Source organism: Montipora foliosa, chromosome 3 (assembly GCF_036669935.1).
Source record: "Montipora foliosa isolate CH-2021 chromosome 3, ASM3666993v2, whole genome shotgun sequence".
In the NCBI taxonomy this organism is placed as follows: domain Eukaryota; kingdom Metazoa; phylum Cnidaria; class Anthozoa; order Scleractinia; family Acroporidae; genus Montipora; species Montipora foliosa.
This window is the reverse complement of record NC_090871.1, coordinates 20,682,846-20,698,699: the sequence shown is the minus strand read 5'-3', so window position 1 is coordinate 20,698,699 and position 15,854 is coordinate 20,682,846. Positions and strand designations below refer to the sequence as shown.

Below are 15,854 nucleotides of genomic sequence, written 5' to 3'. Positions count from 1 at the left end.
CTATATGGCTTTCTTTAATTTGGACTAGTCCTATCCTACGGATCCGTCTTCTCGAGAAGAAGTGGTTCTTTATTGCCGTGACTTCTTCAAAATGACGCCCTGTTCCGGAGGCCTTTCACGTGGGACACAATGATAAAAAATTGGTACTGCCCACGAGTTCTATCAACCGCGAAAAAAGTTCTTGCACTGATCAGGTTGTATGTTTGGTATTGTCCAAGTTTAGATCGAGACCTTCTCTGCTCTTTTTCAGTCTGCCACAGACAATTCACTCATCATTATTGATGAACTCGGAAGAGGCACTTCTACTTACGATGGCTTTGGACTGGCTTGGGCCATATCACAGTAAGATTCCAATGCTTCATCTTATATTTGTTTTCTTAGATTTTTTGTTGATTTTGCTTTTTGTGTGTTTGATTAGTTCGAGTTTCTAAGGCGTGTAACATCTCTATGTCTCTGAGCATTTTGTAGGAGTTTCGGAGGTTAAACAGAACACTCTATAACTGTTTGTTCGACTTAAATTTTCAAGGCGTTGAAGTAATCTCCACTTCTGGCTACCAGCAGACACTCGGACACGCCTTGGGCAAAATGAGCCGTTTTTAAGGCATATAAAAAGGCTTGTACATGAAAATTAATTTGCTGAGCTGTTTTAAGAGCAGTTGAGTGTCAAAAGTAATGTCTCATTCGCTGTGGTTTTACATATTACGCGCGAAATTAGCTTAAGACTTCGGCCAATCAGAGATAAAAGCCGAGGCGTTTGTGACTTGCTCCCCTCTTTTTTTTTCCCGCCCTTGGCAACGGCTGCATGTTTTTTATTCTGTCTTGTGATTGGGTCATTAAATTGCTTGCGTCTGCTTTAACTGGTCGATTGAAAACTGATCAAGAAGCTCTGCATTTCTCTTTCAGATACATTTCCACTAAGATTCGTTGTTTCTGCCTATTTGCCACCCATTTCCATGAGCTTACCTCTCTTGCCGATGAAGTGTCTACCGTCAGAAACCTACATGTGACAGCTATGACGTCTAGTGGAACTCTCACACTCCTGTATAAAGTTAAATCCGGTAAGATGATCAATAAATTCCATTCGATGTGAACAGATATTAGGGAGCTTAAGATCTACGACGGCGTCATCGACGAAAACGTCACCTCAAAATAGAACTTTGCTCTAGTAAAAGTCTTTCGCGATTATTCCATCTCGTACATGTCGTACAATGTGGGCGAAGCATCCTAAAAATAAATTGGTACGAGTGGTTTCAGACTGAAAATAGAGAATGAAAGATTCTCTGTTGCATGCTCACGTTGTCGTCAACACCTAAAATTTAGTGATTTCACGTCGTCGTCATGCAGAGAACCGCAAAAATATGAGCTGAAATCCGTGCCGCACGTGCAGCACGATTATTTATGCTCTTTTAACCAATGATATCATTGTTTTCTGGCGTTTTCGTCGACGTCGTCGTCGTAGATCTTAAGCTCCCTATTAGCTGGATAAGTTTAAAACAGGTGCATTGCTGGCCATTTTTGCGGCTCGAGGGCGATCTTTCAAGCTGTCATCCATGGTTTCGGGTTATTTTCTGTTCGGTTGTTTGCTTGCGTGCCATCTACTAAAATCACATTGGAAAGCGTACAGTTTTCTTCCGAATGTTTTTCTTTGCACTCGGCGCTTTTCCTTTCCTCTCGTCTCCTTCGTTTTCAGATATTGTGGGGGCCGCCAGACTGCACCAAATATACATGGAAACCCCCTCCAAGGATCATTTCTTTGAACAGTTTAACTGCTACAAATTTGGAAGTAAAGAAAGTGGACGATTTCTTCATTAACAAACATCGTACGAGTTCTTGCGCCTTGCATGTGTCCTCCGTCCCATTTGCGCATATAGCCCATTCGCGCTCCTGCCTTTATTTGCTCAAACCAGTCTCAAAACTTTTAAGGAACTCTACTGGAAAATGATAAGCAGGTCAAGCTGAGACCCTTTGCAAAAATGTAAATTTTCCGGGCGGATTCCGAGATAACTTCACAACTGGGAAAATGACAGTTTTAATGTGTAAGGTTAAGGTTGAAATTGTTGAAAGTGGCTTGTGCCACGATAAGATGGTGTGTTGTTTTGTTGATTTTCTGCTATATTTTTGTTATTAGTATTATTTCTTGTGCTTATTCCATTGTAATAATGTACTTATGGGTCTAAAGCAGGATTAAAAAAAACCTCTTGCAGGTGTTTGCGATCAGAGCTTTGGTATTCATGTCGCAGAACTCGCGCACTTTCCAACAAGTGTCATTGAAGTATGTTTGTTTCACTTATTATATTTTTGTTTACTTCGGTTCAGTGGTCTGGAATTAGTTTTCAGTCTGTGAAATGTATAGTTTAAAATCCGTCAACTATTTCTTTTGTTTGTCATGATCGGTGACGCGTGTCACAACATGTCGAGGTCGTTTGCACGGCTCGCGCCTGCGCGCTGAATCCTTGGTTCTTTGGTTTTGCAAGGACTACTTAAAGATTTTTATGCGGTAGTAGTGTTATGCAATAAATCTGTTGCGATCCACGATCGGACCAACAGTGTTGGCAGATGTTGTGTCAACCTATTCGGGCGCTGCGCAACATTTGAAATAAAAATGGCGTTGCGATGTGTCGTCAAGAGGATGCGATACGCAATCCTTGATGTATTCAGTTAGTAACAGAATGTAGAGCTTCCGGTTTCAATAAAGTACGCACGGTACCGACCCAGCTTGTTATCAAGAAGTAACTTAGATGGTCATTAACGTGGTGCAATTGGCTAAAAATCAGACAGCATCGATTCTTATATTCGATGGAATGATCTTTCGGCTGACGTACATCACTGAGTCAGTTGCTCTCTGATTGCCGGGCTAAAGGCCCAGTAATACGTGAAAGTTGTCGCGCAAAAATGTTCCGTTGCAAGTTGAGATGGTTTGTTGCGCGTATCACCAACTTCTTGCGCAACAAATTTTTATGTCGCAAAAAGCAGACGTCGCTTTTACTTTTTGCAACCTGGCAAGAAGCAAGAAGGCGGTAATACGCGCAACAAACCATCTCAACTTGCAATGCAACATTGTTGCGCGACAAGTTGCACGAAAAATGTTGCCCGTATTACTGGGCCTTAAAGAATGAAAAGTCACAGACGTGCCGCAACAAATGGTGATGAAATACAATATTGTTCAGAGCAAAAATTTCCTTATCGACTGTTTTCAAAGTCCAAAGAAAATGCAGGATCTTATAATCCTTCATCCCTAAAAAATTGTACATACATTCTGTTATTTGATAAAGCAGCTTTAACGATTGGGGAAGCCAGACGCTTTTGTGGACTTGCTATCTAAAATAAATTAATTTACAATAAAATGATAATACAAAGTCAAGTAGGTAGAAAGTGTGTTGTAGGGTGGAAAATTTAGAATGATGTTTGTTCTAAGATTTCGTTGCTCTCTTTCTTGCCAGTTCGCCAGACAAAAGGCAGCAGAACTAGAAGACTTTCAGGGCAGCACTGCTGTATTGGGGGAAGGAATAATTGGTTAGTAGAGTTGTTTCAATTAGTTATCGTACCACCCGTCAAGACGCGTGGCTCTGCATTTCACGGGGTTGTTCTCGATCAGCGTAAGAGAGATTAAGCAGCGCGTTTTACGGCAAACGTGAGGCTGAAATTTTCCTTTTGCCAAAAATCAAAGAAACTTCTTTGATTTTAGCTCATTTCTTGCGTGTTAGCTAATAATGAACTTTAGTATAATTACATAGGTTATTATTGAAAATTCTCTGCGCTGATTGGTTGTCCTTGAGGTTATTATTACGCGCAAGAGTTAATTAAATAAGAGTGTTGATCTATCACTTTGCCGTCTTGCCCCAGCACCGTCACAAATGGGTTGATTTTTGGACACACTTTGCGCGCGAAACAAACAAATGGCCACCAATTTTAACCAATCAGAAGTAGCCATGTCACGCGTGACTGCTTCTGTCTTGTTTTTTCATGGACGCGACGACTGATTTTCACGGGAACGGTTTTGTGACTGTGCTGGGGAGCCCACCCACGTCAGAACAACACTTTTATCCAATTCACTCTTGTTACGTCATAATCACCTCAGCGGTTTCAAAATGGCCGCAAGCCGTTTTGTCGAGGTGACAGGCCAAGAGATTGTTTCTTTTTTTTTTTTGTTTCTCGTAAACGCAATGCTAAATCTCGCCATTAGCATCGGGTTTACTGCAAATGTCAGGTTACTGTTTGTCGTAAAAGCTTGCAAAATTTCTTTACTCTCACTGCTGTCAATCTCGGCCCCAGAGCTCTTCTCTTTTGCGCATGACTGAGAGCTCTGGGGAACGCTGAAACAAAGTGTCTTCTCGTTGGTTTTCGTGAAGAACAATTAAAAGTGTCTCTAATTGGTGCACTCATGTTAGCACAAATTTGTTAGCACGAGGAGTGAGCAAGTGCCGTAAGGTTCAAATAGCCAATTTTTGGCTATAAGAACCCTACGGCGCATGTTCTTCTTAATAGAGTTTCCCAGAGCCTTAGGTCGATCCGAGGCTCTGGTCACGAGAATGCTTCTCTCGTTTGAAAAGTTGCTATATGTTTGTAGCAAAAAGGCAAGAAATGACAGATATGTCCAGAAATAGTTGATTGGTTGATTGATCAGTTTATTTACCCCTCTTGCAGCTACAGCTTAATTACAAGGGCACCAGCAACTATATTATTGATATTTATAAGTACAAAAATTGTTCATCCGTTCGGTCCTGGCAACTACTTTAACACTGCTATTTACAACAGAGCCAGAGCGAAGAGAATACCCATGGTGGGTTTCAGGGGGAATGGGTATTATGTTTGAAAGAAAACCTTTATCTCGGAAATTCTGCATTAACTTTTGGCATGATTTTTCCCGCCTTTGACGTCTCACGAAGTGTCCCCTTGCCCTTTTTCCCAACTTCAACATCACAGACATTTAACTTCACACAAAGTGTCCCCAAAATGCTTCTCCTCAAGTGAGATACTGCATTGACCCTGACCCAAAAATAACGTTGTTCTTACGCAATCATTTTTGGATTAATAAACATGGCCGTTAATCACGTGGGTTAAAACCTAGAATATTCTTTTTCATTTGTTTAGATTCTGACACTGGAACATCACCAGCTAAAAGACGACGTTTAGTCAAACAGGCGAGTAGTATTCCTTGTTTGGCTTGTTTGGCTCCCGGGGTTGGTTTCTGTAAAGAATATTGGTGCTTTTGAAGAAAACGTATGCGCATTTTTGACGAAATTTTAATAAAACCTAGACAGGCTAGAGTCAACGTCAAAGACAAAAAGTTGACTGGAATTTTTCGTTTTGCCTGAAATCAATAAAACTCGTTTGATTGTAGATTTCGTCCCCTTGTTATCTTCACCTGTCGACCAAGTTCCCGAAAGAGAGGATTAGGTTAAAATTGTTGTGCTTTTGTGGTATGCAGAAGTTCACCGTTTGCCTCATTGTCCACTTCGAAACTGTTTGCCTGCGGTCAAAGCGTTATCAATATCAGTCCTTTTTGCTATCGTAGTAAATTGCGAGACAGGCTGGCAGATAGCGTGACTTTCATTTACCTCTCCCTTCCATTCGTTGACAGGAGGGAGAAGAACTCATCAGAGATTTTCTCAGTCAAGTCGCAAAGCTGTCAGTGGAAACAATGACAGAAGATCAAATCGCTTATCAAGTATCAAAGTTGAAGGACGACATTCTCGCAAGAAACAATCCCTACATACAGGACATTCTGGCCAAGTAATATAATCGCCGATAGCCAGTTACAATGCAAGTTCGTTTTGTGGAGAATGTTTCAAAAAGCGTCAAGCTGTTATTTACACGTCAAGCGTAGTAAAGATAATTTTCTCAGTCTACGTGGCTTGTGTTTCGTTGTTGACAGTAGTTTAGTTAAATTTTTGTTGTCGCCGCGAGATATCCGGACACTGAGAAAACTTGCGCTTATTTTGCATTGGCTAAAGTTGTCAGTCGATGTGTGCACGCGTTCTGGTTGGTGCCCAAGCAGAGTAGCAAGTATCGTTACTTTTTGAATGCAAATTCTCCATGAATGTGATTGCAATGCCCGATAATGCTGTCATAGAGCGGTTGCCATTTAAACGTCGAAAGAAATCCCGCAATCTTAAAAAAGTCTATACGGTTCGGCATGCGCAAATGGTCCAAAATTGTGAGTGAGAGGAAGGAAAAAAAAAAAAAAAGGGTGGTACGTCCTAATTATTCGGGAAAAAATTGTGGATTCAAAGCAGTCTTTTAACACGGAAACGAAGTTTTAGGCATGAAAAGCACTGAGAAGATTAGCCTACAATCCTTTACGAAAATATCTGCCTTCGCTCGGAACTTCCTGGTACTAGGGACAAAAAAACAAACATGGCGGCGGCCGGGTGTTCACGGTATTCAGCTGCCAAAGGTCACAATTTCGTCTGGCGTTGCCACAGGACGATTCTGATGACCGCCGACAATATTCAGGACGAGTTTTGTTTCAAAGATACACCGCCCAAACGAGAGACAGTGGAAAGTAACGAGTAATCGATCGACAGCTATGTCGAAAACGCTGCGAGTCAAATACATCCGAATGAGTTGAAAGACTGCCAGGAGGAAGATGAAAAGGAAGTTATTAAAACTAGTAAGGAGAGTAGAAGGACCCAAATTACATGTTTGTTGTTCTCGCCCGCCATCTTGCTTTCATTCTCCACTTCCACCTAGACAGAAATTTCTGCATGTAAACCAAACGAAAAGTTGTTTCGCCTTCTAGGATCTTCCTAGTGCTAGGATCTTCCTACCTCCCTGTCAACAGCCCCTTAAACATACTGAACATATAACAAAGTACTTAATGTATGGTCCCCCGCTCGGGAAACTAGTTAGTTTCGTTTTCCCTCGACTTTGTCTCGGGAACCATGCATTTAAGTGTATATTCCCCACTACCCAAAGCAATGTTGTTTATGAAAAAGTGGAAATAACCAACTAACTCGAACCCTAACTCATAAGACCAGCGAGACACAACTCCCAGTAACCGGAACCTTTTGAGTTCTCAGACCTAATGAGTGTAATTTAGAGCTAAAAAATGGTATCGACCGTTTCAAATGGCAACGACCGTTTACGAAAGGGAAATAATCTATGGCGTCCTGTCCAGATCGAAAAGGGCTGGGAAGTTTGAAGATGAAATTAAGAAGGCGATGGGAGCTACAATTCGGGACAAAAATTGTTGAGACGCTTTTTACCTCCTACGTATTTGAAGAAGTGATTTTGGAAAACATTTACCTATAAAAAAATGCGATAAGACATATCTAAAAAATTTTTTTGTTGTTAAGAAACAAAGACGTTTCGACGTTAGCTAAACGTCACTATCCAGTCGAAGTAATTTAAAAATTGCAAGCTATAAATACTAAAAGAACAATAGTAACTAAATAAGAAGCCTGTAAAGTGAAAGAAAGGAACAATGAAAGGGACAATCCATACGTGCCAAACTTTTGTTTAATTTTCATTGTTCCTTTCTTTCACAAAACAGGCTTCTTGTTTACTATAGTTCTTTTAGTATTTATACATTTTAAAATACGATTTTAAAATTACTTTGACTTGATAATGACGTCGTCAGTTCTTAACATTTTAAGATATGTTTAGAGATGTTTTATCGTAGTTTTTTTTATAGTGAAATGTTATACGTATCTGACAGATTATTTTTCATGAAGTGAATCTTTTTGTTGCAGAACCCCCTCTTTGGCCCCCAACAATGTTGAAAGATAAGGGTTCTGATTAGGGTGAGGGCTAAGAACCCGAGTTCGAGTCTTGAAATTTTCGGACTCTTTTTTTCCTCCAGTTTTTCTTTTATAAATGTTTTTTTTTTCCTTTTTGTCTTAATTTTTGTCAATATTTTTTCATAGTTTGTTTCTTTTAATTTTCTTTGAAGTGAAGTGTGTAGTCGACCGTTATAAATGGCAACGACCGTTTACGAAAGGATAATTTGACGCCATAACCGGTAGCATATAGCATACTAATCAAAGACCAAGCTTCGCAAGTTTCGAATCGCAGGTCGAGTTGAAGGCTATTGATAATTCACTGCGTAAGCAAGCCCTCTCTTGATTACCAAAAATGCCCTCTGTCTCAGCCAATCAGCGCTCAGTAATTTTGCCCTTTATTGATAAACGGGAAAATCAATTTAAAAATAACTCGGGAATGGGTTTATCAACAGGGTGGATATGGTATATTTTGAGAAATTTAAAATAAACTTTCATTTCGAGCGTAAACCCTTCGTCAGAGCGAATTAGGGTATTACAGGTTATAAGCGCTTTAAAAAGTGAAAGATGGAGTTAAGCTATTGGTGGGGATACAAATAACTCGGTTTGTGAAGAGGCTGGGGCAACGATATCGAAGTTGTACTCTCCTGGTTTAAACTTGTGTACGCGGTAAGGGTTCTGATTAGGGTGAGGGCTAAGAACCCGAGTTCGAGTCTTGAAATTTTCGGACTCTTTTTTTCCTCCAGTTTTTCTTTTATAAATGTTTTTTTTCCTTTTTGTCTTAATTTTTGTCAATATTTTTTCATAGTTTGTTTCTTTTAATTTTCTTTGAAGTGAAGTGTGTAGTCGACCGTTATAAATGGCAACGACCGTTTACGAAAGGATAATTTGACGCCATAACCGGTAGCATATAGCATACTAATCAAAGACCAAGCTTCGCAAGTTTCGAATCGCAGGTCGAGTTGAAGGGTATTGATAATTCACTGCGTAAGCCGTATGATTTGCTGGAAAGGTCTTGTTTCGTATAGATAATCACTTGAGGCCGAGTACTATTAAGGATTAATTGCACGAGTGTTTTGGAAATTTTCCAAAATTGCCCGAGTCGCGAAGCGACGAGGGCAATTTGGAAAATTTCCAAAACACAAGTGCAATTAATCCTTAATAGTACGAGGACTCATGCGATTACTTGTTTATCAATAAAGGGCAAAATTTATACGAAGGAAAATCAGGTGCGCACTCTATTTTTCCCTCCAACACTTTCCCTTCAATAAAACGACAAGCCATTGTTGCAACAAAAACTTGGCAACAAATTCCAAAATAACGAACGGTTGCTATGCAACGGATTAACCAATCATTGACAGGTAATCAAGCCCTCTCTTGATTACCAAAAATGCCCTCGATTAAGAAAAAAATGCCCTCTGTCTCAGCCAATCAGCGCTCAGTAATTTTTCCCTTTATTGATAAACGGGAAAATCAATTTAAAAATAACTCGGGAATGGGTTTATCAACAGGGTGGATATGGTATATTTTGAGAAATTTAAAATAAACTTTCATTTCGAGCGTAAACCCTTCGTCAGAGCGAATTAGGGTATTACAGGTTATAAGCGCTTTAAAAAGTGAAAGATGGAGTTAAGCTATTGGTGGGGATACAAATAACTCGGTTTGTGAAGAGGCTGGGGCAACGATATCGAAGTTGTACTCTCCTGGTTTAAACTTGTGTACGCGGCGATCGCGTTCCTAGTATTATCTTTAGCGGAATAGAGATGACTGTCGGAAATTGCCTTTGCTTCGGTGGTGCATGCGTTCGACAAGAGAGGAAACTCTCTGACGTGATTTTTGTGACATGGATTTTCTTTTGGATGCAACTTTTTCAAGTACAATTTGGCGATAATTTACCACAACAGCACAAAAATGAGCGACGTGTCAAAGTGTGTTGGATATAACCTTATCACACCATCTTTAATTATTTCTGGTTAAACCAAACCGAAAAAGGCGAGAAAACCGAATACAAAAATATCGTTATTCACAATCAATGTGGTTCCCTTACTAAGATGTGCAAGTCCCTCGAGGTGCGAGCAAGACCTATACTAAGCCAATTTGAAATGTCTTTTTTTCGCAGTTGCCTGGTGTCGGCATGAAAAGTGGTCATTGATCATGGAATTTCACACTAATTAAATTTAAAACAAGGTGACTCAAAGAGGAAAACAGCGAGAACTGAATCGAAATGAAGCTGCCATTTATAGGCTTTAAAGCAAATAATCGTGAAAATCCAATTTTTTGGATTAAGCTGAAGACTTTCAAATATCGTTTTTTTTTTCCTGGATCTAGCAGTCTCCCAGCACAGAAGGATCTTTCTTCTTTCAAGCTTGGATAACCATTGACGTGCGAAAAAGTTACTGGATTTATCCAGTTCCTTATCTTCTGAAACGCTTCTTCTCCTTCACTTCAACTCCAATCTTGAACTTTCTGAACTTGTACTTGTTCCATTTTGAGTGCGGGCTCTCTAATAGTGGGATGTCGAGTTCCTTTGATAGCGTCAAGTACCGCTCGAAGCGTGCATTCTTGAGATGACCCAGTTTTTTCTTTCTCTGACTAATCAGCCAATTAAGAAACACTTTGTTGTGCATGTCCTGAAAATTTAATGAATTCAATTACAAGATATTTGAGCGTTTGAAATTACATTACATATGATCTAATACCTTGCCCCAGGGTCAACCTTCTTTCACGGAGAGAGAACCTTGAAACGGCGTGCTCCACAAATGAAGGATATGGAATACATAAAATATGTTTATGTTTTAGAACTGTGGAAATTTTAATGCATGAAAGTTGGAGATCACCGCATTTAAGCAGCAACTTAAGGACGGTGCCTACCATAGTTATTGCGCATATGTTCTGCGCATCTCGAGATACTCGGATTTCCTATTTTTGCGCGCTTCAAAACTATGCGGAGAAAGCAGAACTTAGCAAGTGCTCTTGGTATCCAAAAAGAAAATTGGGGGTAATCCCACATTTTTCAGAGATAATTAAGCTTCAATTTGGAAAAGAACGCCATACATTGCTTTGCATTTTAAAGCTTTTTACAAATATTGTTGATTAATTATCTTCGAAAAATGCGTGGTTACCGCCAATTTTCTTTTCGGATTTCAATAACACTTGTTAAGATCTGTTTTTCCCACATATTCAGTAAACCGCGCATAAACACCTTTTAATTAGTAGGCACCTTAAGGACGGTGCCATGACCGCGCGATTGCGCTGAACTGCGCCAGTAACTGAGCTCTCAAGACAACTAGGAGCTAATCAGTTCCATCTCGTAAAAAGTGAACAAATGAATGATATACACCCTATTCCAAAATGGCCGCCATTTCAGAATTTTTTTGTTTCGTCGCAAATTGGCCCTTTTGGTAGCATGTTCCAGGCTCCCAGATAGTCGATAAAACGAAAGAACTGCGTGTGAAAAGCGAGTTGGGGCTTGGGTCGAAGCCCCCACTCAATTTTCACACGCAGTTCTTTTCGTTTTCTCGACTATCTGGGAGCCCGGAACAGGCTACCCTTTTGGCCTCGTTCAAGGTTAAATATTCTTTTGAATTTATCGTTTGAAAGCGAGGCCACAAGGGCTAATCTGCAAGGAAACAAAAGAATACTAAAATGGCAGCCATTTTGGAATAAGGTGTATGGAGTACACGAAATGTTTATGTATTTGAACTGAGGAATTTGAAAAATACGCCTAATTGTGATGATCTCAAAATGACATCCACAAAGGCTCAAATTGTGCGATATGGAATACATGAATTTACCACCTTTTTCACCACAAGAATAAAGGAAATATCACCAGAAGCCCATTACCTGCAGCCTCCATCTTTCATAATAGGGAGCTTAAGAAACGAGGACGACGACGGCTACGAGGACTTCATTTAAAAATACAAATCCGCGTTATTCATATCACTACGAAACTATTTCATGTCGTTCCGCGTTAAAAATGTGTAGTAACTGACGAGGAATTAAACTGGTATGAGTGGGTTGGAAGCGTAGAGAGAGAACTGAAAATTCATCGTCATGTGGTAACGTCCTCCAAAGAACCTTGAATTTGGTCATTTCACGTCGTCATTTAGGAGATGACAGCAAAGAAATGTACCCAAATGTAAAACGCACGTGCAGAGCGTGCAGAGCCATTGTTTTTGCTCACTAAACCTATTGTTTTGTAGCGTCGTCGTTGCCGTCGGCGTCGTCGTTTCGTAAGCTCCCTAATAACCCTCTGCGTCAACCCTTTCCCGTATCTTTCTATTTTTAGGAGCACCTCGAAGGGGGCTTTAGTAGTTGTTTTCACAGAGGCCTACGGTCAGCCATTTTATTACGTCACATACGTATGTGAACCACTTCACGTATGTTCTCAGTCACATACGTCAAAATATAGTAGTTCTAAAATTAGAAAGATATGGGAAAGGGTTGAATCAAGAGTAAATGGGGTTCTGATGTCACATACTTGAAGTGGTCTTCATACATGACATACTCTATCATACTTTCACATCTCATTATATGGACGGGAGTGTTTTACCGCAAACTAAAACACTCGTAGAATCAATACGACCACTACATCCAGGAACCGAGTGGCGTATTTTTCGCATATTTCACAACGACGACACGATTCCCTCCTTTTTCTTCCCGCCTTTTTTGGTTTGCATTAAGCCTACTTTTCAATCTCTACTATGTATATTTAATTTATTGTCCACATAATAAAAAGAAAATTACACGTTAGCCCAAACATATAAATTTTATGTTCTCGTGGCAAGAATACGCTCTTGCCACACTCAAAACATAACATTCAGATGGTTTACTCTTAGGATTTGATTTCCGTTTTACTCTTAGAATTGATTTGCTCAGGTTTATTTGCAAATGCTTTGATTGCTTCCCTAATCGCGATAATCATTCTCTTTACAGATCGAAGGATTAGTGAAAATTTTGTTTCGGTGTTAAGCGAAAAATGTATCTTATTTTTAAGCTCTTGATTTCAGAAAATTTTATGAATTTTAGCTAAGTTTCTCAAATCAAGAAGTTGAAACTGACATAAAGTTCAGAATTTCTCTTATTTTGAATTGTTTTTTTTGCCTAGATTTCCGACCAGTTCTGTTTTTAAAACAGAACAGTTTTCTTTAAACAAGACCACTGATTAAAAAAAACAGTCCTTTCTCATTTCAAGAATCCAGCTCTTTTTTGCAAGAAAGATGTAACACAAAAATCGAAAAGTTGACCTTTAATCCCACATAGCATTACAGACTGCAACTACAAAAGTTGTCCCCTGTGTTTACTACAACAGTTTCCGAGTTTTTATTCTCCATGTTCGGCAACATCATTTACACAAAACGTCACTTACTATCTGCAAGGCAGAGTATCGATCGGCGCTGATGAGGGAGTGTTGCGATTTGGAAATGAGGTAGTAGTAGGCATCACGCTGTCACGGCGAGGTCACGGCGAGGTGACGGGGAGTGACGATGTGATAAAAACCCATCTATTAATTAGTATAATTTAATCACCTTCTTTGAATTCCTTCCAGTATCGTTATTCTTTTTCACTGCTTCAATTTTCACAGACAATTCCGCAACTGCAAAAAAAAAAAAAGAAACAAACCGAGACGTAATCAACAGCTTACCTGATCACTGATGCCTAGTCGATGACTTCTCACACAAACATCACTAATTTAAGGGCAGGAGAGAACAATTTGAAGTGGTAGGGATAAAAATCTGGCCACGATAACCTCAATATAACGTACTTTGTTTCTCAGCTCTATCAGTGTACTGCTCTCTTACTTTCTCAATGGCAATTTTTCGGTATTCAACCTGCAATCAATATTACACAAGTGTTGGTGACAAGGGATCTTGAACACGACATGGGTGTGGGAACTTAACAATAGCAAGCTTTGTAAATTCCATAAAGATTGAATTATTAAATAATCTTCCAGAAATTATGCGTTTTGCAGCATAATTGTCACCAAAAAAAATTCAAGATTGTCAGGGGCGGATCCAGGATAAATAACGACCGGTTTCCAAAACAACAAAAACGTTTCTAGGGGAATCTGGTGGCATGCTCCCCTGGGCATGCTCCCCCGGGAGTTTTTTGGATTTTAAAGGCCCACCTTCACCCAAAAGTCATTGCGGTCGTTTGTTTTTGTTTTTCAAATGACGACTTGTCCAAATACGTGATGTGATTGGCTAAAGGCACTCAGGCGAATCACGCGAGAAACAACATGTCAGATATGTAGGTAATTTCGTGTTACACGAAATTCAGTAACGGTGCGCAATGACTTTTGGGCAAATGTGGGCTTTAAATCTCCATAGTCCCCTTTCCCGTGATTCTGACCGATTTCCTTAAAACGATGGAACCGGTATGGATCCACCCCTGATTGCATTCAAATATTTCCAACAAGGGATACTTTAGTCCATTTCAGTCTCGTAATACTGGTCCGAACACCAGGCCTCAGTTGTTCAGTTGGTGGATAGAGCTATCAACTGGAGAAATCACTATCCATTGGATGGCGCAATATTGATTTTGCTATTGCTTATCCAATGGACAGTGATTTATCGGGCGAATAGCGCATCCATTGTTTGAACAATTGAGGCCAGACATTAAATACTGTATACCATAGCCTGACTGTGTGGACAATGTGCAAGCCAGCGAGTCATGCAAACCATGGCTGCCAGCCATGCGAGTCACACACTTAATGAAAGCTAACCGTTTTTAAATGGGTGCTTAGACTTAACAACTGTTTATCAGCGCCATTTTAAAATGGGTGCTTAGATTTAACAACTGTTTATCAGCACCGTTTTAAAATGGGTGCTTAGATTTAACAACTGTTTATCAGCGCCGATTTAAAATGGGTGCTTAGACTTAAATGCGAAATGCAGATTGTCCAGCCCCCCTGACTGTAAGAGTACCTGATTTGCATTTTTTAGACTAAAGACTCTTTTGACTTCCTCTGGAGCACTAAAATGAAAACATCATTCATTAAACTTGTTTCAAATGATCATTGGGTTCATTTTGGTTCCTAATATTGCAGATTAAAGTACAGTGATAATTATGTAAGAGGATGAGTTTTACATTACTTGACAAAAATATGCATGGCACAAACAAAAATTAGACATTATAATAATCATTGATCATTAATTTCACAAGATATCCAGCTAATATTATTGGAATCACTGCTACAGTTTCTTAATACATAATCAGCTCCAAAATGAAAAATACAACAACTGCTGGCTATTTTAGTTTTAAAATATTTGATTCATTAATTATAGTATTTTAAGAGAACTGTCCTAGAAATTGACTAAGGAGTTTTAAACAGCCCCTAAACTTAAAAAAAACTGTTCAAATACAAAACAAAAAGGAAGGAAATTGGATTAAATAAGGCTTAAATGATTCTTATTATTACCCCTAGTTTTCTCTCAGTGTTTCCATAGTTCTTCTGTACCCTTTCTGCCAGCAGTTGCCAAAGACCTTTTCTGTTTTACAAAGATTTGGAAAAAAGCCACAGTGCCAAATTGTCTCTTAGCGGGGATTCTGCCACTGGTTCTCCAAACTGACGCAATCAATGAAAAATTATTGAAGAAAACAACTGTTCTTTAAACTAGAAAATATGAGCGAATTTGTGAATAACAACGTCTTAAATGTACCTTGTTTTATTTGATTTGATTTGCGTTCTGTGATTCAGTTCAGTTTACGGTGTCCCCAATTCGGCTCCAGTACTAGAACATTAGGCACTTAAATAAAGTTCCTTTCCTTTTTTCCTCTGTCTTCTGTGTGGTTTTTGTAACGTTTTTATTCAAAAATTCACTCATATTTTTTAGTTTCAAGTACAATAATTGTTTTCCCCGATACTTTTTCACTGATTGCGTCAGTTTGAGGAACCTGTAGTTTTGCTTACAGCCAAAACCACTGAGCAAGAATAGCCCATTTCCGAGTTGCTGCATGCCTCAGTTTCAAAGCGAGCCAGTTTCAAACAAGTCCATTCAAATGGAAATGAGTTGCATATTCTTATGCAAATCAAACTCATTTCCCTTACAAGAGTTGAGCACCAAGACTCACTTCGAAACCGAGACAAACAGCAACTCGGAAATGACTCATTGGAATATCTTTACTTAATTA

General features: G+C 39.4%; 2 protein-coding genes across 2 annotated transcripts in view; one reads left to right on the top strand and one right to left on the bottom strand.

The window, feature by feature from the left end:
* LOC137997048 (DNA mismatch repair protein Msh2-like) overlaps positions 1 to 5,849 on the top strand; it is a 31,275-nt gene extending 25,426 nt beyond the window's left edge. Inside the window, exons 25-30 of the mRNA XM_068842760.1 lie at positions 251 to 342; positions 904 to 1,058; positions 2,205 to 2,272; positions 3,441 to 3,513; positions 5,092 to 5,141; positions 5,582 to 5,849. Coding sequence (XP_068698861.1) covers positions 251 to 342; positions 904 to 1,058; positions 2,205 to 2,272; positions 3,441 to 3,513; positions 5,092 to 5,141; positions 5,582 to 5,737 — 594 coding nt within the window. The 3' untranslated portion in view covers positions 5,738 to 5,849. The remainder of the gene's footprint in view (positions 1 to 250; positions 343 to 903; positions 1,059 to 2,204; positions 2,273 to 3,440; positions 3,514 to 5,091; positions 5,142 to 5,581) is intronic.
* A 3,784-nt stretch (positions 5,850 to 9,633) lies between these two features.
* Positions 9,634 to 15,854, bottom strand: part of LOC137997047 (small ribosomal subunit protein uS15m-like) — a 9,192-nt gene continuing 2,971 nt past the window's right edge. Inside the window, exons 4-7 of the mRNA XM_068842759.1 lie at positions 14,648 to 14,696; positions 13,486 to 13,552; positions 13,250 to 13,317; positions 9,634 to 10,351 (exon numbers count right to left, since the gene is read on the bottom strand). Coding sequence (XP_068698860.1) covers positions 10,136 to 10,351; positions 13,250 to 13,317; positions 13,486 to 13,552; positions 14,648 to 14,696 — 400 coding nt within the window. The 3' untranslated portion in view covers positions 9,634 to 10,135. The remainder of the gene's footprint in view (positions 10,352 to 13,249; positions 13,318 to 13,485; positions 13,553 to 14,647; positions 14,697 to 15,854) is intronic.